Source organism: Zychaea mexicana, assembly GCF_025766255.1.
Source record: "Zychaea mexicana strain RSA 1403 chromosome Unknown BDB00scaffold_37, whole genome shotgun sequence".
Lineage (NCBI taxonomy): Eukaryota > Fungi > Mucoromycota > Mucoromycetes > Mucorales > Lichtheimiaceae > Zychaea > Zychaea mexicana.
The window spans coordinates 165,913-189,683 of NW_026516700.1; the positions used below are offsets into that span (position 1 = coordinate 165,913).

The 23,771-nt window shown below is 44.8% G+C and overlaps 6 protein-coding genes across 6 annotated transcripts; 1 reads left to right on the plus strand and 5 right to left on the minus strand.

The window, feature by feature from the left end:
* Window positions 1-4: 4 nt before the first annotated feature.
* On the minus strand, window positions 5-868 carry BDB00DRAFT_975814 (HAD-like domain-containing protein). Its single transcript, XM_053129917.1, has 2 exons — window positions 800-868; window positions 5-720 (listed from the first exon to the last, which is right to left on the minus strand). Exons 1-2 carry the CDS (start codon window positions 820-822, stop codon window positions 33-35), a joined length of 711 nt encoding a protein of 236 aa, XP_052979615.1. The 5' UTR covers window positions 823-868; the 3' UTR covers window positions 5-32.
* Window positions 869-13,207, minus strand: BDB00DRAFT_946102 (uncharacterized protein). Its single transcript, XM_053129513.1, has 32 exons — window positions 12,985-13,207; window positions 12,816-12,893; window positions 12,524-12,636; window positions 12,158-12,457; window positions 11,967-12,065; window positions 11,815-11,883; window positions 11,568-11,717; window positions 11,191-11,500; window positions 10,974-11,086; window positions 10,785-10,895; window positions 10,045-10,700; window positions 6,806-9,974; window positions 6,621-6,737; window positions 6,136-6,537; window positions 5,766-6,051; window positions 5,578-5,646; window positions 5,324-5,489; window positions 5,056-5,255; window positions 4,848-4,968; window positions 4,607-4,769; window positions 4,447-4,530; window positions 4,276-4,383; window positions 4,010-4,206; window positions 3,039-3,937; window positions 2,830-2,968; window positions 2,629-2,772; window positions 2,485-2,536; window positions 2,122-2,382; window positions 1,792-2,019; window positions 1,610-1,683; window positions 1,384-1,528; window positions 869-1,317 (listed from the first exon to the last, which is right to left on the minus strand). The coding sequence occupies exons 1-32, from the start codon at window positions 13,079-13,081 to the stop codon at window positions 958-960; spliced, it is 9,480 nt and encodes a 3,159-aa protein (XP_052979616.1). The 5' UTR covers window positions 13,082-13,207; the 3' UTR covers window positions 869-957.
* A 135-nt stretch (window positions 13,208-13,342) lies between these two features.
* Window positions 13,343-17,146, minus strand: BDB00DRAFT_377038 (fungal-specific transcription factor domain-containing protein). Its single transcript, XM_053117134.1, has 5 exons — window positions 16,787-17,146; window positions 16,634-16,689; window positions 15,977-16,552; window positions 14,966-15,780; window positions 13,343-14,800 (listed from the first exon to the last, which is right to left on the minus strand). The coding sequence occupies exons 1-5, from the start codon at window positions 16,991-16,993 to the stop codon at window positions 13,548-13,550; spliced, it is 2,907 nt and encodes a 968-aa protein (XP_052979617.1). The 5' UTR covers window positions 16,994-17,146; the 3' UTR covers window positions 13,343-13,547.
* A 12-nt stretch (window positions 17,147-17,158) lies between these two features.
* Window positions 17,159-18,454, minus strand: BDB00DRAFT_377073 (uncharacterized protein). The gene is made up of 4 exons (XM_053117135.1): window positions 18,011-18,454; window positions 17,601-17,891; window positions 17,396-17,481; window positions 17,159-17,282 (listed from the first exon to the last, which is right to left on the minus strand). The coding sequence occupies exons 1-4, from the start codon at window positions 18,350-18,352 to the stop codon at window positions 17,240-17,242; spliced, it is 762 nt and encodes a 253-aa protein (XP_052979618.1). The 5' UTR covers window positions 18,353-18,454; the 3' UTR covers window positions 17,159-17,239.
* A 1-nt stretch (window position 18,455) lies between these two features.
* BDB00DRAFT_377079 (uncharacterized protein) lies at window positions 18,456-19,365 on the plus strand. Its single transcript, XM_053117137.1, has 2 exons — window positions 18,456-18,967; window positions 19,040-19,365. Exons 1-2 carry the CDS (start codon window positions 18,594-18,596, stop codon window positions 19,323-19,325), a joined length of 660 nt encoding a protein of 219 aa, XP_052979619.1. The 5' UTR covers window positions 18,456-18,593; the 3' UTR covers window positions 19,326-19,365.
* BDB00DRAFT_377075 (uncharacterized protein) lies at window positions 19,315-23,332 on the minus strand. The gene is made up of 10 exons (XM_053117136.1): window positions 23,226-23,332; window positions 22,471-23,129; window positions 21,784-22,380; window positions 21,489-21,662; window positions 21,242-21,403; window positions 21,011-21,145; window positions 20,693-20,890; window positions 20,122-20,604; window positions 19,665-19,997; window positions 19,315-19,604 (listed from the first exon to the last, which is right to left on the minus strand). The coding sequence occupies exons 2-10, from the start codon at window positions 23,125-23,127 to the stop codon at window positions 19,524-19,526; spliced, it is 2,820 nt and encodes a 939-aa protein (XP_052979620.1). The 5' UTR covers window positions 23,128-23,129; window positions 23,226-23,332; the 3' UTR covers window positions 19,315-19,523.
* Between the last annotated feature and the right edge of the window lie 439 nt (window positions 23,333-23,771).

The window sequence follows — 23,771 nt, forward strand, 5'->3', positions numbered from 1 at the left end:
TTTGGTCGCTTTTAAATTAAAATTTATAATACTTATTCTCTTTCCTTTTTCTGCTCAAGAACTAATTCTGCCAACTGTACAAAGGAGTCTGCATTGATATCGACAAAGTCTAACTGTTTTTTTGGATCTTCGCTTGGACGGCAAACATAAGCTGTCTTTAAACCGTACTTCTTGGCTGCCTGGAGATCGTATGGATGAGCTGCGACCATGCATACTTGTTCCGGTTTCAATTTCAGCATTTCCGCAGCCCCCAGATACGCCTTTGGATTTGGCTTGTATGCTTGAAACAACTCGGCCGACATGATCATATCAAAGGGCATTCCACCATATTTCTTCATGTCGAGCAGTAGACGTACATTGCCATTGCTTAATGTTGAAGTGATGGCAAAGGAACTGAGTTTTTCCAAGCCAGCATTGGTATCAGGCCAGGGCGATAAACGGTGCCAGCACAGGTTGAGCTCGACGCGTGAAGCTTCGTCAAGGTCGATGTTTTCTTCAGCTAAAATACTATCCAAGATGGTGCGATGGATACTGTCCAAATCTGGGAAAACGTCAGGTTGTGACTCTGCATACGTGCGAACGCTTATATAGTATTCCTGTCGCCATCTGTTGGCCAACGCAACGTAGTCAGGTGCAGGTGTGGTCTTGATAAAGTGTTCAAGTTCCTTGACAACAGATGTCCGCCAATCGACACATGTTCCGAATACATCAAATACAAAACTGTATATAAAAGTTTAGTCTCTACTTGCTTTGCCGAAAGCATATCACGTCTCAAGTGGTATAAGATGCTAATATTTACGCTTGTGCGTCTGAGAGCGACATGATGCAGAGTAAGAGAAAGATGGTGGTAAATAAGATGCCGTGAGAGAAAAAGTAAATAGGAAAGAAATATGATTTATAATAGTGTTTATGTGCTTTATATACTAAAATACTAAAATGTCAATTAGAAATGAAAATTTACACGCTAGGACGCCGCTTTGCATTGTATTTGAGCACTGCCTCCTCGATCCGTTTGAAGAACCATTCTCTGACAGTCTTATCCGGAATCACCAAAAATGGCTCCCAACTCATACTGCGCAGATAGATTGCAATACCCGTGGACTCGGCTTTGATAGTCTGAATTTCCGTAAAGGGTTCTTGCCACTCCACAGCTAACCGACTGGTGCGAATCAGCATTAATCGGTTGGATGTAAGCATGGCCACACGCTCATCGCCGCTTTGCACTGGGCAGTGTGCTATGTATACATCGTTAAAATATTGACCCCGCTCCACATCCTTGAGCCACACTTGGCCTTGTGCTTCACGGACAGAGTATGGCTATATGATGTTTTATTATTTTGGTGAGTTCAGCATTCGTCATTGTACAACACGAATCCTGTTTACCTTGAGGATACCATCAGGTCCAATGTACCGTGGAAATCGGATCCGTACAATATCATTGGTATCTGTTGGTGTTGTGGAGTTACGAATGCCTTGACCGACATTACTGGCCATATCGAATACGCCGCCAACGGGTTTCGCAACAGCACTAAATGCCAAGGTAGTTTTCAATAAGAGTCTCTCCCTCTTTCCTCCTGTTACGATATACACTACATGCTTGATACTTTACCCTAATATACCCTTGTACATGCCCGTAGCAAAACCACCAACACCACCTTTTCGGGCACCAGCGATGGGTTGTGTCTATACAAATACATCCATCCGTCAAAGTGTTATTGTCAAAACAAGAACAACGATAATAATACAATCATGTATGTTGTATGTATGCATGTGTACAGATGCCTAACTTACCACTAATCCGGTCGCGCCACTAATCAGGCCATTAGCAAAGTAATTGGCACCTTGTACAACACCAATAAAAGCGTGTCGTGGTCGGTTACGAGTCATGTTCATACGTCGACGGTCCAAATACTCGCGATCCATTGCTACGGCTGATAAGCCTTTGCCCATACTAGCCGTAAACTTGGAGAAGCTGTCTGTAAAACCAAATACACTCTTGCGGAGGAGCCCGCTGAAGCCCTAAATATAAACATAAACAACGCGTTTATGGTTAATATCCCATGATTATATCTGCATTTGCATGCATAATTTCGTAAAAGTCCGGATTCTCAGTATACTTACCCTCGCAATACCAATGCCCAGATCCTGCGGTCGATCGCTATAGATGAATCCTTGCCATGACTCGTAGTATAGCTCGGCTACACCAGAACTCAAGTTGTTAAACAAGCCGATCGGATTGCCAATAATATCTGCAGAGCCAAGCATCATATGGAGTTGATTGACAAATTGGTTGCTATAGTGAATGTAGATTCGGTTTGCGAGATCAGGTCCGCTTGCTCGTAAGTTCTCTACAGCAAGTGCATTAAATCGTAGTGGTGCGGCCTAATGTATATATTATGCACGCATTAATTTACTTTTGTCGCTTCCTTTCTCGCGTACATTTGATCCTCGTACGAATCTTTAATAAACAAGAGAAAGCCATACCTGAATACTGCCAATGGCCATTGTCAATACATCGACAATAAAGAACTGTGATCTATAATAACCCATCCGCCACGCCGCGAGGATTTATCAATGAGTACTCCAAGTTTGAGACAGCAGTATACGTTGAAGAACAAAATATAGTACCTTGTCTGATCATCGTACTTGTCTGTGCGCATAAAAGACAAGTCAAAAGTGATGGGTTGAATATTCAGCATCTCAAAGTAGAGTTGGGCAATGTTGTCTTGAGGAGTGACGTCTGGAATGTCGGTACTGAACTCCCATTGTTTGCTAATGGTTTTACTGTTAATATAATTTTCTATGTTGCCAACAAAAAAAAAGACTTACGCATCATCAGCTGTATCATTCCAACCCTCTACACCTAGGTCCACAAAGTCAATGACCGCGAAAATGAACTCGGAATCCAATTCGACACTCATTTCTTGAAGCAGGACCGAAAAGTACTTGAAATACAATACGCCATGTGCTATATACAGAGAAACAAAGATCAGTATCAAGATATACTATATAGAATCCCCACATTTAGAATTACTAACAGTTATCCTTGACTCGATCCAAACCAAGCTGGAATGTTGGCAAAATTTCATTCTTGCCCTCAGCCGTAACATTGGTTGGGTACAGTAGGATCGGATAGACAGCATCATACAGTTGGTTGTCAATTTGAACCCACTTGATATTCCAGCGAACAGATTGGTACATGTTGGACTCGGTAAACTTGAGTTCAAGACCACGGAACGTAACGTACGCAATCTCTTGCAAGCGTTTGTTGACCATTGAGATACCAAACTGGGACATTTTGAGTTCAACCACAAAGTGAATGACAGGTTTGACGTCCACCGTTTCAAACCCTTCTCTTGCGACTGTCTCTTGTGTTTCTTGGGAAGATGCGGATGCGAGTGATACTTGCGAGGTCAATGGTCTAAAATAACTTTGTGATTGGTTGTACGGAGTCAGGTAGAGGATTTGTGTGGATTGGCTCGTTTTGATATCTATGGCAGTAATGGCCTGACGTCCGTCGCGGCCCACGTGCCGGAAAGGAAGTTGACTGCCAATTTCTTGCATGTTGATGCTTCGTTCACGACCGCCAATGTTAAGAATGAGCTTCTTGTCTTTGACGGCTGGCATATCCCATGAGTATGGCACTGTCTGGTGTGCAGGTAAGCGATAGCGCCGCGTTCGATGATTGCGCATTCGATTTTCCGTGTAGTCGTCGCGAAGAATGACAATCGGATCCTCTTGATAGAAGGTCATGTCTTCGTCTGTCTGATTGACAATACGGTATGGCCAAGCGTCCGATGCTTCTCTGTTAAGTATAATAAACACCGTGGCATTCTCCAGAATGGTTGTCACACGCATTAATACAGAAGTGGATTCATCTGCACTTTCGAGTCGCACATGAACAGTACCAATATCTTGGATATTGAATGGAGCAGACCTGAGGATGATAAGGCGTGTTACTTAGTGATCATTATCATTACGTCTTCCTCTGTTCTTATTTTTTTCTTACCAAGTGTTATTGATACCCGGAAGCTTGATTGAAAGTTGCTTTTCTGCATTCTTTCTCAGGTTATATAAGGGTATACGCCGGTTTGATCCAAGTTCATGGTCCACGCGAGACTCTGGTTCCCGATACCGTACATCGTCACCCATTTGGTTGCTGAGAACAAATCGTGGTGTAAATGTAATGACCTTTGTAAGCTTGTACTATATATAAATTTCATTGTTGTTAGTTCTTTCTCTAGGATATTATTTGGTTTTATTAGCAAGAATTACCTTTCCTTGACCTTCTTGAACGCTGATTCCCAAGTGAACTTCCTCAGTGCCGTTGACTTTGGGTAAAGTCACATCTTGAACACTACCAACTGCTTCTAAACTCAAAGGCTATACTAGAATCTTTAGCCATCTTTCCCCTCACTTTTTTTTTTTCAAAAAGATAGATCGTACCTCACTCCAGTCAGATCCAGATACTTGTATCAGCGATCGATTGCTATTTTCCAACTTGGGATATGAGAACATGAAAGGTTCCGGCTAATAGATTATTATTGTTAGATTTGGACATACATTCATCTTCTGCGAAGGTAATCAAGTACTTGTATCTATTCACCTTATTAAGCATTTTCCAAATACTAGCACCTTGTGGACCGGAGAACATCGTGCTCTGCCATGCTACCTTTGGCTTGAAAGCGATCGCACAACCAGACTTGTTCATCATCACGTATGGACAGTAAATGACATATTTGCGGGCACCGCCTGAATCCGGCATGTCACTACATAGAGGGAAAAGCAGGCGTTCAGATAAGCGAAATTATTCACTTTTAGTCACTTTTAGTCACTTTAATGCATACATTGTATTGATTCGAAGGGTCAACCGAACGTTATCCTTGCTTGTGAGCTGCAACGAATCGTCAATATTTAGATCCTCTGTGCCTCTTGTGCTGATGATGGCAAACTCACTGCTGCTGTATTCTACAATAAGAGAGCAGCAGAAGTCAGAGTTAGTCAACGCTTTTGTAAATTCCAAACTATAGAGAGGGAGCGGTGCCGAATATTTACCACTATCGGGCATATGAATATTCATCAGTAGTAAATGCCCATTCTCGATAACATGCAATGGCGTAGTTCCTCCTTTACGCAAAAATGAGCTGAAATCTTGTCCAGAAGTTTTGTCAATTATTCTAAAGTTAAAATCGTATGGTAGCAAGTTTTCAACTTCGATAGGTGCGCTCAACCGGATCTTCATGTTAGGATATTGGCTATCCATTGGTTACGTTAATGGGTTAGTGCATACGTTAAATATAGACATACTTGCGGTTCTTCTTACCCGTAATAAACATCCTTCTTAGCAAGGCGTGCATGGATCTGGAAGATAAATGGCGGCATATCACCATCGCGTGCCTTGCATTGAATTGTCTTGGGTGCTGGGTGCGTAGTGCTCGCGAAATTTTTCCAGTGAAGAGCATGGTCGATCCATGTGTACCCGAACCCAGCTAGATAGATAGTATGGTAAAAGTGCATGTTAAGAGAAAAAATCAGATTCAATTAAATAATGAGAACAAAATATGGTATCAAACTCACCGTCAGGCCTGATGCAGAATCGGTTGTGATAGGCCCGTTCAATAGGAAGTGCATAATCTTCTCCCGGTGCTATTTTGAAAAAAACGATACGGGGAAAGAACATGGGTTCTCCAGTCAGCATCACTAAGTACGAGCATATATACAAGATATATATGTCTCTATTCAAGAAGAGGTTGGATTATACGTACGAATCTTTTTGACAGGACCATCCAATTTTTGGCCGGCGTCATCCAAGAGACCAACTTCAACTGGCAACAGCGTTCGGTTCTCGATGACCATGGCAGATCGAATAGTGACCACCTTGAGATTATTCACAAGTTTGACATCAAAAACCACTCGATGCTGCACGTCATTAATTCTTGGACGTAAGCTATAAGTATGCTCGCCTTGGATATCCACTGGTACATTGCGAAGGGTTTCCCACAAGGCACCATCAAGCTGTACACTAAGCATGTTGTTGGTGGATGTGGTTGTCTAACATATTACAACAATTGGGTGAATGATGGTCCTTTAGCAATATTTAGAGTATCTTCTTATCTAGCTTGTTCCTTTGCTTACCTCACGTCGCTCTCGCCAATCTTCAAACCACCATGGCATATCTGCACCATCATCGAGCGTTTTCACCACCATCTTTTCAGGACTATCGCGGTTCCATACATGAAGACGATAACCAGTGCAGTTGCGCAATCGATAAGGTGCAACAGTACCCCGCTCACCACTGTATGCTGCTTCCTTTTGTTTGTCCCATAACATAAGTGTCGCCACGGCACTTTCCAAAAACGTGTGTGTAATGTTGGCATTTAATGCTCGGTTTGAGATCAACTTGATATGTAATGGATCCTGTACAGTCTTGCGATCCAGCTTTAAATCAAAACTCCAAGGTTCCAGTAATGGTTCCCAGTGAGAGTTCTTGGTGTTAAAGTAGTTCATAAACATTGAAAACGTCACATTGACAGAAAGCTATCATGATTGCATCGTAAGAAATGGGTGGAGGTTAGAACAAGTACAAAGAGGTGGAAAATAGTGATTTATGTTATGCTTACCGCTCGAGACCAGTTGGCTACATCGACACTGAATGGTTTGATGTTGATATCCACCATGGGCATCTCATGAATTTCTTCAATAAGAATGACCTGTAAGCCTTGGAAAGATGCTCGTAACTACAGTAAGTGTTAGTAACTACGTCAATGTTTGCGTCGTGGGTAGACTCATTGGAACATGAACTTACAGATTCATGCATCAAAGATTGTCCGACTGAACTGACAATCTGCTGCATTTGTTGGTCAACAATGCTTGCACTAGCACTATATAGCTCGTACGCCTTGTTGAAAATTCCAGTAATAAGCATAGCATCCCGTGACGACAAACGAAGCACAAGCGCTTCCACATCAATCTCCAGTTCTGTCATTGGTCCTGTTTGACCGCTATTGTTGTTCATTGACAAGGAAACGTCAAATGTTTGAATAAACTTGAGCGTCGAGGTCTGACGCATATCCATACGACACAAGAACATGCCGACCTGTCGCACTACAAGTGCCATCACAGCTTGTCGTGAAAACATGACCTGTTCTGCTGACAGTACCACAGCTTCGGAATCAGTTTCATCCGGAGTGGCAAGCAAGATGAACTCTGGATTGTTAATATGGATACGATAATAGATTTCCATCCCTTGTTCCTCTTCATCTTCTTGTTGTTCTTGAGCTTGTTGCTGCTTTTTCGATGGCGATGATACTGCTTCGTGTGGTGTCTGGTTTCGTCGTCGATGTGCTTCGAATGGTCGCATAAAAAAGTTGTACAGCAAGAATGTGTGGTCCAATGAAAGGACCACCTTTGGATCCGCCACCGTGATCATGGCAATGCCATGGCGCGTTGGGTTGGGTGCCGAAATATCGAGTTGCATCTCAAATTGATGGCCATTTTCGGTGACTGGCATAATGTGCTTGAATTTGCTTTTGATGTTGGGACGGGTATCGTCTATCGTCATGGAAACGATCTTGAGTGCAACAGACATGGTATCGTCCTTTTGCATCAAGATTTGGAGTGTTGTGTCGTTCAAAGCAATGCCTGATAAACCAACAAGTGCCAACGCGTCGGCTGTGTTCGTTGGATCAGACATGTACAGGTTTAAACCAATTGTTTTAGAAGCAAGAGACATCTTTAGCCGAGGTTGCTGTGCCTTTTGCTCCTTTTGCTTTTGCTTTGCCGTCGTCGATACTTTGTCAGGGACAGAAGGCGGCGGCGGTGAGGTGATAGATTTGCGTAATGATGGGCTCGTTTCCTTCCTTCGCGGCAAAGGTGGCGGTGAAGGCGTCTCTGAACTTTCTTCAGTTGCCGGTCCACCGCCAAACACGCGCGAAAACATATTGGCTGCATCCATCAAGAATGTATACTGACGATCGGTCAAATGCATGCGAATATCCGTCACGGAGCTGCAGATGGTAATGTCCGGTCGTGGCTCTGCTTGTGTCGAAAGCGCTTCATGAATACTCTTGATATCAAAGCTGAGATCGATATCATCAATAATAGGTAAGGTCTGCAAGTGGATCTGGCCTGGGCTACGACCGGGATGGTAGTATTTAGACGTCAAATTGATGGCGCGCACATCAGCCTTGATAACATTCATGCACATATCTTGTTCCGTCATAAACGTGTTGGACGTCTTGATCTCACCCAAGTGAGCGACAACCACATCAAGCGGATGCTCATGCATTTCGGGGAACAGAACAACAGGCGTCTGGATCACAATATCGAAATGGGTCTTGGCCGCAGATTGTTGAAACTGTTGCGCAGATTCGAGTGCTGCTTGCCGTGCTCGGTCATAAACGGATTTCATGGCTGCAAATTTGCTTAGAAATTCGAGCAGCTGTCGCACGGGTTGCTCCAAAAATGTGAATTGGGCCGATCCCATTTTGATATAAAGTGACTGGTCGTATTCGTCATCGACAAACGTTTCGAATCGCAGATCGATTAGCTCTTCACCTTGGATCGTCAGCAGTTGACGGCTGTCGTACGACTTTTGCTGTTGTGGTTCCGCTGGTGGACTGAGGTCATCGGTGAGCGTAAAATTGGCAAACTTGGCGGCGACCTGGGTCGTGCCGTGAGCCATAACAGTTGTCATGTCTCCATGAGAAAGTTCAGCGGTAGCGAGACGGACACCGTCGTTATTTAGAATGAAATTGACACTATCGAGCAAAAGCGTCACACGTATGCTTTGTTGTTGCTGTTGCTGTTGCTGTCGTTGATGGCTGTCGCTGTTTTGCTGCTGAATCTTTTGTTGTTGCGGTGAGTTCTGTACTGCTCGAGCATCCATGATGAGTTCATGGTCCACAAACGTGTTGAGCACAAAGTTGTACAGGGTAAGGACCGAGCTTCGTGTAACAATAAAGTTGAGCGTCGAGAGAGCAACCGTAGCTGTCTGATCCATGCCCTTGTACTTGTCATAATACTCGGGACTTGACTTGTCCACCCGAATGTAGTCTACGTGGACAAGCTCCTTTGCATCGTCCGATTGGCTTGCATTGTGAAGCACTTCTTGATCAGATGTGACCAGGTATTTGAACTCGTTGCCATGTTTCATACGATCTGTCACATCAAGAGACTTGAGCGATACCTCAATACGCATGTCATAGGGACGAAGACGGTAGTCAACAGACAAGTGTCGGAGCACCAGGTCGCACAGCAGCGTTTCTCGACCATCGTTGGATGCCTGGAAAATGTTGGCAGATGCTTGATCCACCCTGAAATTCAACTCAAAGATCCGCTGGTGCACATTGGCTCGCTTGCCGGAAGCTGCTGTGCTGTGCGACACCAATGTGCTGCTCCCTTCCTCATCGCTTTCACTATCGAGCACGAGTTCCTTTTCAGCTTGCTCCCACAACCGAGTATGCATCAGTCGGTTATTGTAGTCATCCCCTTCATCTGCCTCGTTTTCTTGTTCCTGATCCCGATTGTAATTGAGAATTCCCGACGCTTCGATCAACCGTGGGATTTCCATCAGTATCCGGTACTTGATGTCAGAAAAGTTGACAGCGAGCAATGGCAAGTGACCCGATACTTTGAGATTGGTGAGATCGGTCGAGTTTCGAATGATGCACATTTCCACCAGGAACGTCATGTCAATACGATCCACAAGGTGCAGATAGTTGTTTTCTTTTTTCGGGTTCCTGACTTGATCCATGCAGGTTTCGACCGATTCGCCGATCAGAATCTTAGTTTGTGTCAGGTGAACCGCAAATTTGTCGTACATGAGCGATCGTAGTCGTACATAGTCATCGCTCGTATAATCAGTGGCACGTTTGGTTTTGATTTGCTGTACGACTTCGAGTGGCGCTAGATCGCTTTCGACATTAATGTGACCCGCATCAATGACGATGCCGCGCGACTTGACAGCCGTGCAGCTAAATTACACTTTCAGTCTCATTTCTTCATCTATTGCTGTTCTTCCATGCGATAAAAACGTGCACTTACTCTTCAGGGATAACAATAACAGGTGCATCCATATCAACTTTGAGATCAAGCGTGGTATGTTGCTCCAAAGCGTATTCCAGATTGACTCGCGTTTGGTTTTTGATATCTTCAAGCGTGTCTCCCGCAACTTCTATGAGAGCATTGATACTATCGGCACTTGTCTCTGGTGGCGTGAAAAAGTCAATCACCTCGCGAATAATGAGAGGATTATAGACAATATCAATGTTGCGCATCACTAACGCGACTCCATTATCGGCGCGACCATCAAGCGGCTTGTGCTCGAATACCACCGAAAAGAATGGATCTTGGATCGACGAATACTTGAGTAATTGTGGATCAACATTGGATCGTCGACGAAGACTTTTCCTTTTCTCTTCATTGATAGCATCATTATCACCTTCGCTCTTCTCTTCATGTTCTGCTTTCTCCTTTGCGCCAATAAGCTGTCGATATTGCGTGTTTCTCGTTACACCATCGTAAAGTCGCAAATCACCTAATGCCGCTGACGCCTTGAAAGAATCCACATATTGAATTGCACCAAGTATGACTGTGTCAAAGATGAGGGAAATGACCTCGGCGGGTTGTCCGGCGTGTGGATTGCGTTTGATGGTAAACGAGCCTGTGTTCAAAGTCGTTCGAAGTGATAACTTCATAGTCTACAAGATAATAGAACCGAGATTTTATTATTACATATGCATAGATTTCTATAAAACTGTGTCAGTACAGAAAAAAATTCTTACATCTTTTGCGAAATCCACAGCCTCTATTGCAGCAGCCTTGTCTTCATCATATTCAATGGCGTCATAGAATTCTTGCTTTTGCTCATCCGTGATAACCAAATCTTGATTTGCCTATATTAACAACAAAATATATTAGTTTTGGCATTTCCTGAGATGCAAAAAGGCAGAAAGAAATGATCCTATTTTTACCACTTGGCCGCTTGCTTCATCTGGTGCCCCGCCATACCACCATGAACCTAACCAACCACCCGTAGCCGCTTGTTGAGCTTGAGCAGCTTCTTTACGTCTTTTCTCTTCTTCCGCTATTATACATTCAATGAAAAACATCAATATTTTTCTTCAAGATCCATCCACTGCGTGCCTTCATTTCCCTTGTCGTATAGAAAGGATTACCCCCCTAACTTACCAAGAATTGCCATTTCACGCTTCAGCCGAGACTTGGCTCTACTACGGTAGAACCGTATATCCTCATAAGATAGTCGGTGTTCAAGCTCATCCAACATATCCAACTGTTCCTGTGATGCTCGATTCAATTGGCTGTCAACATAGCAGTCAATATACGCGAGTCGATCATCCCTTCGTTTCTTGAAATGATCCCAAGTCCAACGATAATTCCGGTCGTGGATTTCGGACAATACAGCATTGGCAGCAAATTGAAAGTATCTTTTTGGATTCGTTCTTGGCGTAACCCCGTGTCCAGGATGAAGATGGAGATACTATATCGGTTTGGTTTTTACGTGCCTTTTTATATACCCTTTCTCATATATAGAACAATCATTTTACCTTTTGTTTCTTCAAGTAAGAATGGAACAGGTCCACCATCAAAATGGTATCACGATATTGCTCGTCGTCGATAACAAAGGATAATTCATCAAATAATAGCGTTGCATCCACTTTGGCGACATCACCAGCAAATTGTTTGCTCATTTTTATCTAGAAATATACACAAATTCTCTCGTTTAGTCATCCTTCTCTGCTGTTGCTTTTAGTGCCATTATTAAAAGATATCCCGCCGTGTAACGCAATTTACCCGTCCTGTTCCAGACACTGGTTTGAGGATATACTGGTGTTCAGAAGGAATATGTGCTTTTGTTGCAATCTAATGTTCTTGATGGGTTAGAAAGACATACCCATGGAATCCTGCCAGTACTCTCGCTGTTCTTATGAATCCTCGTAGTTTACCAATTCCTTGAATATCCTATTTGACTCTTCTTCTTCCATTTTTGCCAACGAGCGTGTGTTTGTATTCCAATAGATAGATAATGATTCCAAAGTAGCCAACTAACGACAAATGAATACGTTCCCAATTCAGTCCTGTTATCCCCCTTCTCCTATTTCTCCTCGATCATTGACAACATTTTTTGTTAACAAACCTTATGGATAGTGTTGATAGCATCGCCGATCGTCTGTGGCATCCAATTTTCGTCCGTAGAGATTGCCGACAGCTCACTTAATGTGATACCAGCCGCAAATCGTTGTGGTGCTGAGACATTATCTTCATAGCGTACATGAATATTGGTGACTGAAAACTGCAAGTTGTTCAAGATCTTTGTCGTGAGCTGCTCAGCAAACGTTTCGTTTTTGGCGTCTGATATTGGTTTCACGAGCTCACTATTCGCCACTTTACGCATTTTCTGTTGGTATTGTCGCTCGTCAAGTTCGTCGGCGGTCATCTAATGTATTATCGGATCAATTGAGCTTTTTGTTTTTTTTATTTGAAATGGTTAGAATGTATTTACCGTCGATTCACTGCGTGGTCCAGCGAGAACATAAACGTCTTTAATGTAAACCATGACCGGTTTGCCTTTAAGATTCGACCATGGTATATTCAGTGTTAATTCGCCAAGGTGCCCTGCAGAAGTTTTGTAGAATGTGTGAGACAATCCGGTGGTCTGTGTGTTGACGATATATAATATGCAACATGGTAATAATAAAAGCTAGGGTAACAGTGCAAGGAACGAGGGGGTATAGCTGCTTGAACGTAGCGTGTGCAACGCGCAGGACACACACGGGACAAGGGAAGCAAATTACCTTCCAAGACGTCGACAGGAAGATCCAGCTTGTCGAGAGCTTCACGTTTTAGCTTTAAATTGCGTAGAACCACTTCGCCTGTTTTTTTTTATATGATAACGAATGTTTGAATAAAAGGTTAAGAACGCGTAACGCTAAAAAATAAGGTGAGCCGCTATTGTTCATGTACCTGACCATATGCCGATCTGTAACTGATTGTAGTTTAGATTCGACACATATGCTCCAAGCACTCTATTTAACAATGTCGAAACCAGAGATTCCAACATTGTTGTAATAAAGGAAAAGGTAGTATACGGGTTCGAAAAAGAGAAGGAGAGAGAAAGTGCGAGACCCTCAGAAACGCTCACTTCTCGGCAATAATGTTACTCAAAAGGCGAATAATGCGATTTTGCTAATCTGTGTTTCAAACGAAAAGGTGGTGGTGTTGTCATGCTGATTAAAGCATGACATCAATCTTACTTCTCACTTTTGTTTATCTTTGGCATCTAATTACCGTCATTCCTTGAAGCTGGCATGTATAAAGAAGCCATAATGATCCATACAAGAAGATATATTTACGAGATCCTTCTTTTTTTCTTCTAGCTTGCAAAAAAAAAAAAATCATACAAAAAAGTGGGGGGACGGAAAGAATAGGGATTGCTACTATAACTACACAAAAAACGAAACGAAGCTATCGAGGATGACAAAAATGGGAGGGAGGAGGGAAGTGTTTGCTATTCTTCTTTTTTATTTTTACGACTGACGAGGTATATGCAAATCAGGGGTGTTGTCGATGACAGGATGTTGATGCTCAATATAAACATTCCAATCTTGCCAGCCTGTAGCAGGATTGGAAGCAGCAGCAGTAGTAGTTGGTGTTGACGAGGAGGTAATGAAGGACGATGGGTGATGTTGTGACGGTACTGTGTCAGCAGCAGTTTGATGATGGTGATGATGATGATGATGATGATGAGGGGTGGTCGGAGGCATGTTGAAAGCAAGTGTTGATGGATGGTGTGACGCCATGACGTATGGTTGTGGATGTTGTTGATGATGCAAAGCCGCAGCATGTTGTTGTGGTTGTGGTGGTGGTGGTGGCGGAAGTGGCGCATGCGGTGTGGCGAGCGAAAGAGGGTAGGAGTAATCATGGACACCAGGGGGAGCAGTACCATTTCGGAACGATGTTGAATGTTGGTAATGGTAGTTTATGGACAATTGCGACGTTTCAGGCTGTGGTAAGAAACAGCTTGTCGGCTGTTGTGCTATCGCGGATTCGACATCGGATCGAATGTCTGGCGTGATTCCACCGACGACACTGCAATTAATCATACGTTCAAAGAGATGGTTGGACTTTGGATACTCTTCGTCATTGTGCTGCCTCGTTGTCGTCGCGTCGATTGTTGCCGTGGCTGTCGGTATAGCTGTTGTTGTTGTTGTTGCTGCAGTCGAATGAATGGGTGGTGATGAATGGTGATGCTGGTGATGATGAAGGGTACGTAAAAGCGCAGATTGAGGGAACGGGGATGATGGTTGCGCAAGTCCTCCAGCAGCAGCAGCAGCAGCAGCAGCGGGGGCAGGTAACGATGACGACGACGAAGAATCGCATGGAAGGTTATTGATCGTAATGAGCATGTGGAGGATTTCAATGACACGCGGGACAGGGCACAAGTGTTGGTGTAACTTTAAAAGCGCAAGCGATTGTTCGAGTGTTTGCACTGCGTGTGTCGACGCACGGTCCTGCAGCGCATTGGACAGATGCACCAGCGACGCTTGAAACATGCCATAGACGAAGCACGTGGGTAAACAAAGCGACAAGAACGAGTGCTCGCGCGTGGGGACGCTGCTATGGTGACGAAGAATATCCGAGATGTTTGTGGCGGCATCAGTGCATGCTCTACGTGAGTCCGCGACAATGGATTGCAAATCAGGAAACTCGGTGGCAGACAATTGCACAAACGGGCGATGGACCAGTAACATGATTGTGTAGTAGAACACTAGCAGATGGCCTATGCAGAACACACACGCACACACACACACAGAGTAGCCAATTCATCAATTGGAAAATAATGAAACAAGGTTAAAGTTTAGTCCTAGCCTTAGCCGATTACCCGATTGGCGCACGCACTCGCAAAGAAAATTTTTGCCCAAATAAAGAAAAGAACCTATTTTACCTTTCTGAGTTGGCGGAATCACACCATGCTCCTCTTGTTCATCCAGCGACGCCTTCCAGTTCTTCAGGCGACGGTCAAACACGACCAGGATCGTGGGGTCATCCAGGCCCGCATTCGAGTTGCTGCGTTTGGCCTTGGGTGCATACAGTGCTTTCAACACACGGCCAAGGATTTCAGACAGTTTGATGAGCAGAACAAAATGGCTGTAAACAGGTTCAGGTGCGCTATTTTTGCCATTGTCGGCGCCACCACCACCACCACCACTCGCATCGGCAGTTCCCGCTGCTGCCACGACGTGATCTGTGACTTCATACATCGACGGCATGGCTGTATCGAAATCGCGGTCCAGAATTGTCAGCGGTTTTCCTGCGCGCGCACCCATCCAACGATCGAGGACATAGCAGGCGTAAAAGACTCGATGTCTGGTCTCAATTTCAGACGCGGGCAGCTTCCAATGGGTGCAAGAGCGATGCAAGCCTAAATCTTGGGCCATGCGGATGGCTGTGCCAAGCGTGAACCATTGCACAGACTCGACGTCGCCGTCGTCCATGTCCAAATACAAGGTCATGAGAAGTGCTGCTTGGACATGACACAGCCGCGAACGAAGCGAGTCACGCAGGCGTTTCATGACCTTCCTAAAGTAGAAGTCGCCGAAATCGTTTGCATGCTTGTCCTTGAAATGCTGTCCGGCAAAGCGAAAGGCAAGCGCAAGGGCCGCCTGGACAAGCGTCTGTGGGGCACGCGAGACACGGTATTGCTCGAGGAACCTTGTTTTGTTGATAATGGGGAGGAACGGATGGAGGTGTGAAAAATACCTGTTCGAATGTAACCGTAAAGGCATTAGAGTGACAGAAATTTTTGGAGCGGTTTTTTTTTTGAGTTTGTTTCTTGTGTTCTTGTGTCACACACACACACACACACACGATATGACTAGTAACAGCAGCTTACTGCTGGATGCTGCCCACAAACAGCAACAAGCAGGGCAAGAGAGAGAGAGAACAAAAAACTTACAGGCCAATCATTTTGTCCGACAATTGTTTGCTTGGCATTTTGTTCGCAGTCGGGGATGCAGACGGGTGGGAACGGTGGTCATCACTATCGAAAACCGTGGAACGCATCGATAGCCCCACGTCGAGCCGTGCGTCTGGCTTGCCAGTCTGGACTATCATCAAATCGTCTTGGCCCATCATTTGCAGCACCACATTGTCGCGGCCAGGCCATCGGATATACGGCTGTTGTTTAAACACGTCGTGGTCAACGACTTGAAGCCCTGCCGAATGGCCAGTGTACTTTATCGAGTCGTAGTCTTTCAGGTCGAGATGCGTCAGCCGTTGCTGGAGGTCGGCTGTAGGGTCGAAATCGTCGTCGTCGTCGTCGTCTTCGTCGTCGTCTGACGATGAGTCAGACGGTGCAGGTGGCGACGCAGCGTCAAGAACAGCGCTGGTGTTGGCGCCAGAGGCAATGGCCCCGTCCGGTAAGATGTCGTACTTGAAGTCGTGCTTTTCGAGTTCCTTGATACTGGCGCTGGTGAGCGATACGAGTAGCTGTTCCATCTTTTTACACCGTTTCTCGAGATTATCAACGTATCTGTCATGTTCAGAGTCTCCTTAGCAAAACAGCAGTTGTGTGCAATGGGTGGTTATCTCTTTGTTTCTATGATAGACTTACACACTGGGCGGCCCCCGTTTCTTGCGGACGGTTTGAAACTCGCACGTATAACCCCACTACAAATTGTTTATTGATATACACACAAATTGAAAAAAGTAAGCACGCATGCATGCAATGCAAGGATTGTTGTCTTTTTTTTATATGAAAACGTACGGCTCTACAGTTTGAGCAAGGCACTGAGGAGTCGGCATCGCAGCGAGACTTTCGTTTACGGCAAAAGTCGCAGCTGCGTTTAGCACGGGTGCGTTTAAGCGGAATGGATGCGCTGGAAGGCGAGGGCGACGGGGTGGGCGGATTATTCAAATGCGTATGCAAGGGATTCGATGCTGATGCGGTTGGAGAGTAATGCAAGCTATTCATTTAAACATGGAGTAGTAGATAGTTTTTTAAAGGGGAATATAAAATTTGAAAGGAAAAGCGAGAAAAAAAAAGTCTATATAAAGGTTGGCGGAATATAACAATCACAACTCTGAATGTTCGCAATCAATATGATTGGCTGAGAGTCCCGGCGCCCCATCCCACCCCCCCCCCTTCAACCGGGTGTTCGAACGTAGAAAAACAGAAAAAAACCACACACAGTAGTGGTGTGCACACAAAGATATTATTTTACTGCCGCAGCTGCTGTTGCTGTCTCAGGGTGTTAATTACGCTATATACAATAGAATAAAAGTCATGAGCATACTACTACTACTACTACTATCACTATCACTACTACTACGTCTCTTTTTTTTTTTGCTCGTGCCTGCGACACCCATACGCTACCTCAACATTTTTACATTTTCTTCACGGTACTGGTCTCGTTCGTTCAGTAACTGAGCTATCGTGTTCGCCTGATCCCTAATTTTGGCCTATCAGATTGTTGGCGTAAGGCGTCAAAAGTTCCAAATTAGTTATCAGCCAGAAACCCAACCACACACTCTGTTTCTTCGTAGTCAGATCGGTTCTCCCTATTATATTAGAGATTTACCTCATTTTCGGTATTTTCTTGGGTTGCCCATCGCAATTCCATAGCATTGCCGTTGAATTTATCGGTGAGTGCTCTACTAACTTCCTCCATCTCTGCAATCTTGGCCCGGTGTGCTTGATGCAGTTTCTCCAGATCTTTTTGCTGTGCGCTTGTTACAGTCCGTAATCGATATGAAAAGTCTTCCAACTCTTTGTCCTTCATGTCCAACAACTTTTGCTGCGTCTGGTGCAAAACTGTCAGTTCCTTTTGATGTTGTGAAACCACCGCTTGCATTTTCCGTTCCCATTCAACCTAAAGTTGTTGTTTTTTTTCACAGATAGCGTGTGTTTAATAAACATACAAATATTTATATATATACTCTGGTCCCTTAAAACAACCCAGTGTATTTACACTGGTTGTGTGAGCCTTACCTCCTTCTTTGCCATGTGTTGTTGTATATCACCGTTTCGTGCATCTTTGGCCATGCGCTCTCGAAGTCTTTCTTCGACTTCTTCGATTTCCTTGTCCTTGGCACTGATCATTTTCTCGTAAGATATTTTCATCACTCGCAATTCCTCTTCCTTGTCGCCAGACGATTGCAGACGACGCATTTCGTCGTCGACCCGCTGCATCTCCGCCTCGTTCCGTTTGGCCCGCTCGCGCTCGCTTTCCATTTGCGTCTGGACTACCTGCAGCTCATTTTGATGTTTCTGCGTGTTTGTCCTTAACTCTTCTTGCCACTCGGATTTCTCTTGCGCATGTGATTTTGTCATATTGGCAATGGTTGCTTTGGCAGACTAATTTAATTTTTTTTTGATGTTGGTAATACATTATCCAATTAGTACAATTTGTGTCAATATCGGTTAATACATCAAATTAGGAATTTGCGTCTCGTGGTGACCTTCTCTTTCTCTCTCTATCTCTCTTATTTATTACCTCGGCTGCTGAAGAGAGCTTTTCTGACCGGGCACTCATGTTTTCCAATTGTTTCTGGAGAGCTTCAATAGCATTGGCATGGTGCTCTTCGAGTCTTTGGATACTCGCTGCATGCTTCTCGGTCAAAGCTTGCATTTGCTCCTTGTGTTCGGCGGTCAACTTGCTCCATGCAGCTTCAATGTCTCGTTCTGCATTTGCCTCGGCTTCCTCACGAAGCTTTTGATACTCGGCTTCACGTCTTGCCCCAGCAGTCGTCATCTGTTCCTTGTGGCTCTGTTCCAAAGCTTCCTTTTCTTTGCCAGCCAATTCACAAAAGTCGTCATGTTGCTTGGTTACGCTTGCCAGATCAGATTCGAGCCGTTTCTTGGCAACCGTATGCTCCGCAATCAAGCTTTCAATCTGATATTCATAGTTCTTTGCAAGATCGGCCTACAGACACAGTGTGTATCAAAGTAAGTTGTGTTTGTACGTTTGAAAGTGGGATTGTTTCATAACTTGTTTCTTTTTTTCTGACAATTCCATAGCAACAACAACAACAAATACCTCAAGTTCAGCCCGCGCATTCTCAGCATCCGTTTTAGCTTTCACTTCAGCCTTTTGCAACGCTTTAGCATGTTCATCCTGCAACTGAGTAAGTGCGGCTGCATGTTCGTGTCTGAGTGCTTCCAGTTGAGCTTCAAATTCAGCTGTCGCTTGTGCCTAACATTCAAGGCGAAGAGTCAGAAGGAGTTGAACAAGAGTTATCATGAAAAAACAACGCACCTTTGCCTGGGTAGTCACCTCGTGGACAGTACCATTGGTTTCCTTTGACTTGACTTCCAGATCCGCAACAACTGCTGCGTGAGCCTCCTTCAGCTGTGCAATCTCATCACTCTGCACCTTTTCATGCTCAAGCTGAGCGTCCGAAAGCGCCTTCAGTTCCTGTGTGTGGGCCTCTTTGATCTCTTCCAGTTCTTGCGCGTGCTGGATCTTTAGAGTAGCAACGACATCCTGGCTTTCGCGGAGGGTCTAGAACACAAATGCACGGATTAGGAAAATAAAAAGTGAACGCGACCCGCATTTGGGGGTTTTTTTTTCATGTAAAAATAACTACAGCAACAAAAGAAGGTTTGAGTTACTGCTAACCCCTTTTTATAGAAATTTGTTTACCTGTGCTTCTCCTTGAGCGTCCTTGAGAGCTGTGGCGTGTTCGGCCTTGAGTTGCTTCACTGCTTCGTCGTGTTCGTTTCGGGAGGTCTCAATGACTGTGGTATGTTCTGCCCTGAGCTTCTCCAACGCTTCGTTGTGCTCTTTCTTGAGTGCCTCTAATGCTTCACCGTGCTCTGACTTGACTTTCTCCAATGCTTCGACATGTTCCTTTTGAGCAGCCTCACGCTCTTGATCACGTTGACGGGTATACTGCAACTTGAGTTCGTTCAGTTGAGAAGTGTTTGTTTCTTGGATCCGCGTGAGCTCTGCTGCATGTATTTCCTTGAGAGCCACCTAAAGTAAATGCAAAATAGTTTAATAAATCGTGAGGTTAAAATGAGGCGTCAATGTTTACCACAGCTTGGTTCCACCGACTTTTTTTTTTTTTCCTTTTATCCCTTTCCCTTGTTAGATTTACCTCAACTTCACGCTTGATTGTTTCCAAATGGCCATCACGTTCAGAGGTAAGGCTTTCAATCTCGTGTCGATGCTTTTCATTCAGCTCATGTTGCTTGTCAACTGCATCCTTGAGTTCCGTCTCGAGCTTTTCTACACGCGCACGATGATGTTCCTGGACATGTTCCATGGCCTGCTGATGACTTGAGCTTAATTGTTCAATCTTGAATTCGAGCTCGGATCGTAGCTGCGATTCAGACTGGACGAGATTGCTGCCAGCGGCTCTTGCCTCCTTTACTGCCTCTTCGTGCTTCGTTGCTAGTTCTTTTAATGCCTCTTTATGTTCCTTCAATAGCTTGTCCGTATGTTCATCCTTTTCTCGCTGTGAAAGCGATCTGAGCTCCTTGATGGCAGCTGCATGCTTTTGCTCTAGCTCAGCAAGTGTGTCGCCATGTTTGTTTTCGAGCTCGGCTATCTTGTCCGCATGATCCTTTGCGACATTGGCCTAATTTCGATCAGAGAGACAGAGCATGGTGAGAGTTTGTCCCAAAGTTCACTTTTGGACATAGTCATATTAGGGCAGTACACATTACCTCGTCACTCTGCTTCGTGGCTGCAATGCGTGCTTCGTATTCCTTGATCAAAGCTTCTTTTTCATGGGTTGCAGATTCCTTGAGAGCAGTGCACTCGTCTTGTGCCGTCTTTTTTTCTTGCTCCAGTTTATCCAGGACAGACTCAAACTCTTGCTTAGAGGACAACAAATCCTGTTCAAACTGGCGACGGCATTCAGCCTACACACATATTTTATACCCAATGTCAGTAAAAATATGGATCGTCTTTCCACCATTCAAGGGCCATCTTGTCTCTGCTCTCCACCCACCCCGCCCTCCAGACCATGGATAAACAACTACCTCAATATCACCTCGAGCAGCATCAACAGCGCTGACGCTCGTAGCCTTGCGGACCTCATCCAGCTGAGTCTCATGAGTTTCGGTGATGGCCTGCACCCTTGCATTGTGTGATTTTTGCAGAGTGGCGATCTCTGCCTAATATACATATTTGCAATGCATATGTGTTTTGCATATCCTTGTTAGCCATAAAAATGAAAAAAAAAATATAATTCCACTCGTGCATTGCTTTACCCGCAGCGATGACGTGATTTCATCGAGTTTCTGTTGATGCTGTGCATCCATCGATTCGTTTTGTGTACGCAGCTCTTCCAACTTGTTTTCGTACGAGTCAGTCAATTCTTGCCGTTGCGTGTCAAATGAAGCTGTCAATTCAGCCGCCTTGGCCTCCATGTCCTTTAAAAATGATGTAATATACAGTTAGGGGACATCCTGTATAGTAGTCAAGCCTCCAAGGTAACTTGCATGTTGTTCCCCTTACACTCAGTTTCTTGCTCAGCGCTTCATCAGCAGCCTTGTCATTCGAACCTGCAGCCCGCAATGTTTCCAATTCACTTTCGTACTTTTGTTTCATTGCTTCGATCCGCTCGGCATGTTGCTGGTTGATCTGATGGGTCAAACTGGTCAAGCGGCTTTGATGCGATTTATGCATTTCCTAAAAAACAATTCGTGGCATAAGTGATACAGTAAAGGGTCATTAAACACAGGTAAAAACCACCATGACAACACATGTTTTTTTTGTTTGTTTGCAATGTGCAGTAAAAAAAAAAGCGTACCTGGATATTGTCGCGCATTTCATCCATATCCTTCTTCAGTTTGGAAATTTCTTTTTCCTTCTCTAGGATCCGCCCATGCAATCCATCCTTTTCACTTTCCAACTTTTCACGGAGCTTCTCCATATGCTCACGAAGCTTTTCTTCGATCGCCTCCCGCTCACGTGTTAGTACAGTACGTTCCTCTTCATGCTCGCCTTGCACCTTTGCAACAGTTGCCTGTGCTTCTTCACCGGCCTTCTTCAGCTGTTCCTGGACCTCAGCCAACTCCTTTCGTAGCGCTTCAATCTCTTGTTCTTGCGTTGATGTGGTTGAATCCTCAGCAACAACAGCAGTAGTAGTAGTAGTAGTAGTAGTGGCATCACCATCATTATCATCATCAGCTGGTTTTCCTGCATCGCCAGACTCCTTGATCGTTCCTTGTTGATTCTGTTCTTGCTCAGCTGCTGCTTCGTCTGATGATGATTTTTCATGCTTTCGTTGTTGTTCCTGAAGCTCAATTTCTAGCGCGCTGAGTTTCTCCTTGAGGCCAGTTAGATCGGCTTCTTTAGAATCAAGCAACTGTTGCTTCTCCTCCAGTTCCGCCTTTAGCTCTTCGTGCTATATATAGTATTTTGTGTTGCAATCAGTAAAGATACACGCGAGAAAGAGCTTTCTTATCGATGAGATTTTGAACAGAAACTACGTTACCTTGGCCCTCAAGGCTTTCAATTCAGCCACTGCTTCTGAAGGCTTGATGCCATTCGCGGTGGTAGATGTCGTACGCGTAGCTGTGGCTGATGAAACAGGTCTACGTGCCGTTGTCGAAGTGGTGCTGCTTGTTGCTGTGGAACCGCGTCGTGCGGCAGTAGTGGGAGCAGTACCCGTAGCTGATGAGGCAATCGAGGGTCGTCGTGTGGCCGAAGCAGTAGGTGATGTGGTAGAAGACGTTGTCGTGGATCGACGGCTCAAGGTCGATGCTGTTCTGGACACCGTCGATGATGTTCTACTTGCTGCTGCTGCTGGTGACGGTGGTTTTGTTGCAGAGGATGCAGTTCGACTTAGGCTTGTCGTTCCAGCAGTTGCTCGCGTGGTACTCGTTGTACCAGCTGTTGTTGTTGTCGTCCGTCTTGCGGTCGAAGACGTGGGGCCGGTGGGTGCAGGCGTCTTGGTGGCACGGGTCGCTGCTGTAGTAGCTCCAGCAACCCCTGTACGGGTGGTGGTGGTGGTGCCAGCCCTAGTTACAGGCGTCTTGGTAGCTCTCGTCACTGGAGGACTTGCTGGAGTCGTAGGTGTAGCAGATACGCCCGCTGCCGCCAGTGAAGACACTCTGGGCTTACGAGCCGCTGTAGCTTTTCCTTCGGTCATTACTGCAATCACCCCGCACGCCATTCAGTTCTGTGTTTTTCTTTTTCTGTCGTTGCTGCTTTGCTCATATGAAAAAAAAAGAAGGGAGAAACGCTTACTTTAAACCGAAGTGAGACTCTGTGTGAGATGAGTAAACGAGAAAAAAAATGAAATAAAAGGAAAGCTGCCCACACACAACTTTTTTTTATAAAAGCGAGAAAAAAAAAAGAGTTTGCGGCATCTTGACGGAGCTAATCCAATTTATGTGCCGCAACCGTGTTTAGCTTATACATTACGCGAACGCTTTTGCATTTCTGATAGGAAGATCGTCTGCCCTATCTGTCCCGCCACTACCATCCACCCGGAGCCACCACCTCAGTCAGCAAGTATTAGTTCATTGCATTTTGTGGAAATTTAAAGCGTGAAGATACTAAACAAAAAAACGAACGATGGATAGAGTGGATCATTCGATTTAAACCAAGCTGTTCCTGCATGGCAAATGTTCATAAAAGAAAAAAGCCGACGATTTGATCGGCCTTTCTTTTTTTTTGTGTGCGGGGCAAATTAGGTACAGGACCCTGGCAACATTTGAAGAAGCCATTTCTCTCTAATGCAATAATCACTAGTAGCTGCTAGGTAGGCTATCACTGCTCTCTTTTGTTCCC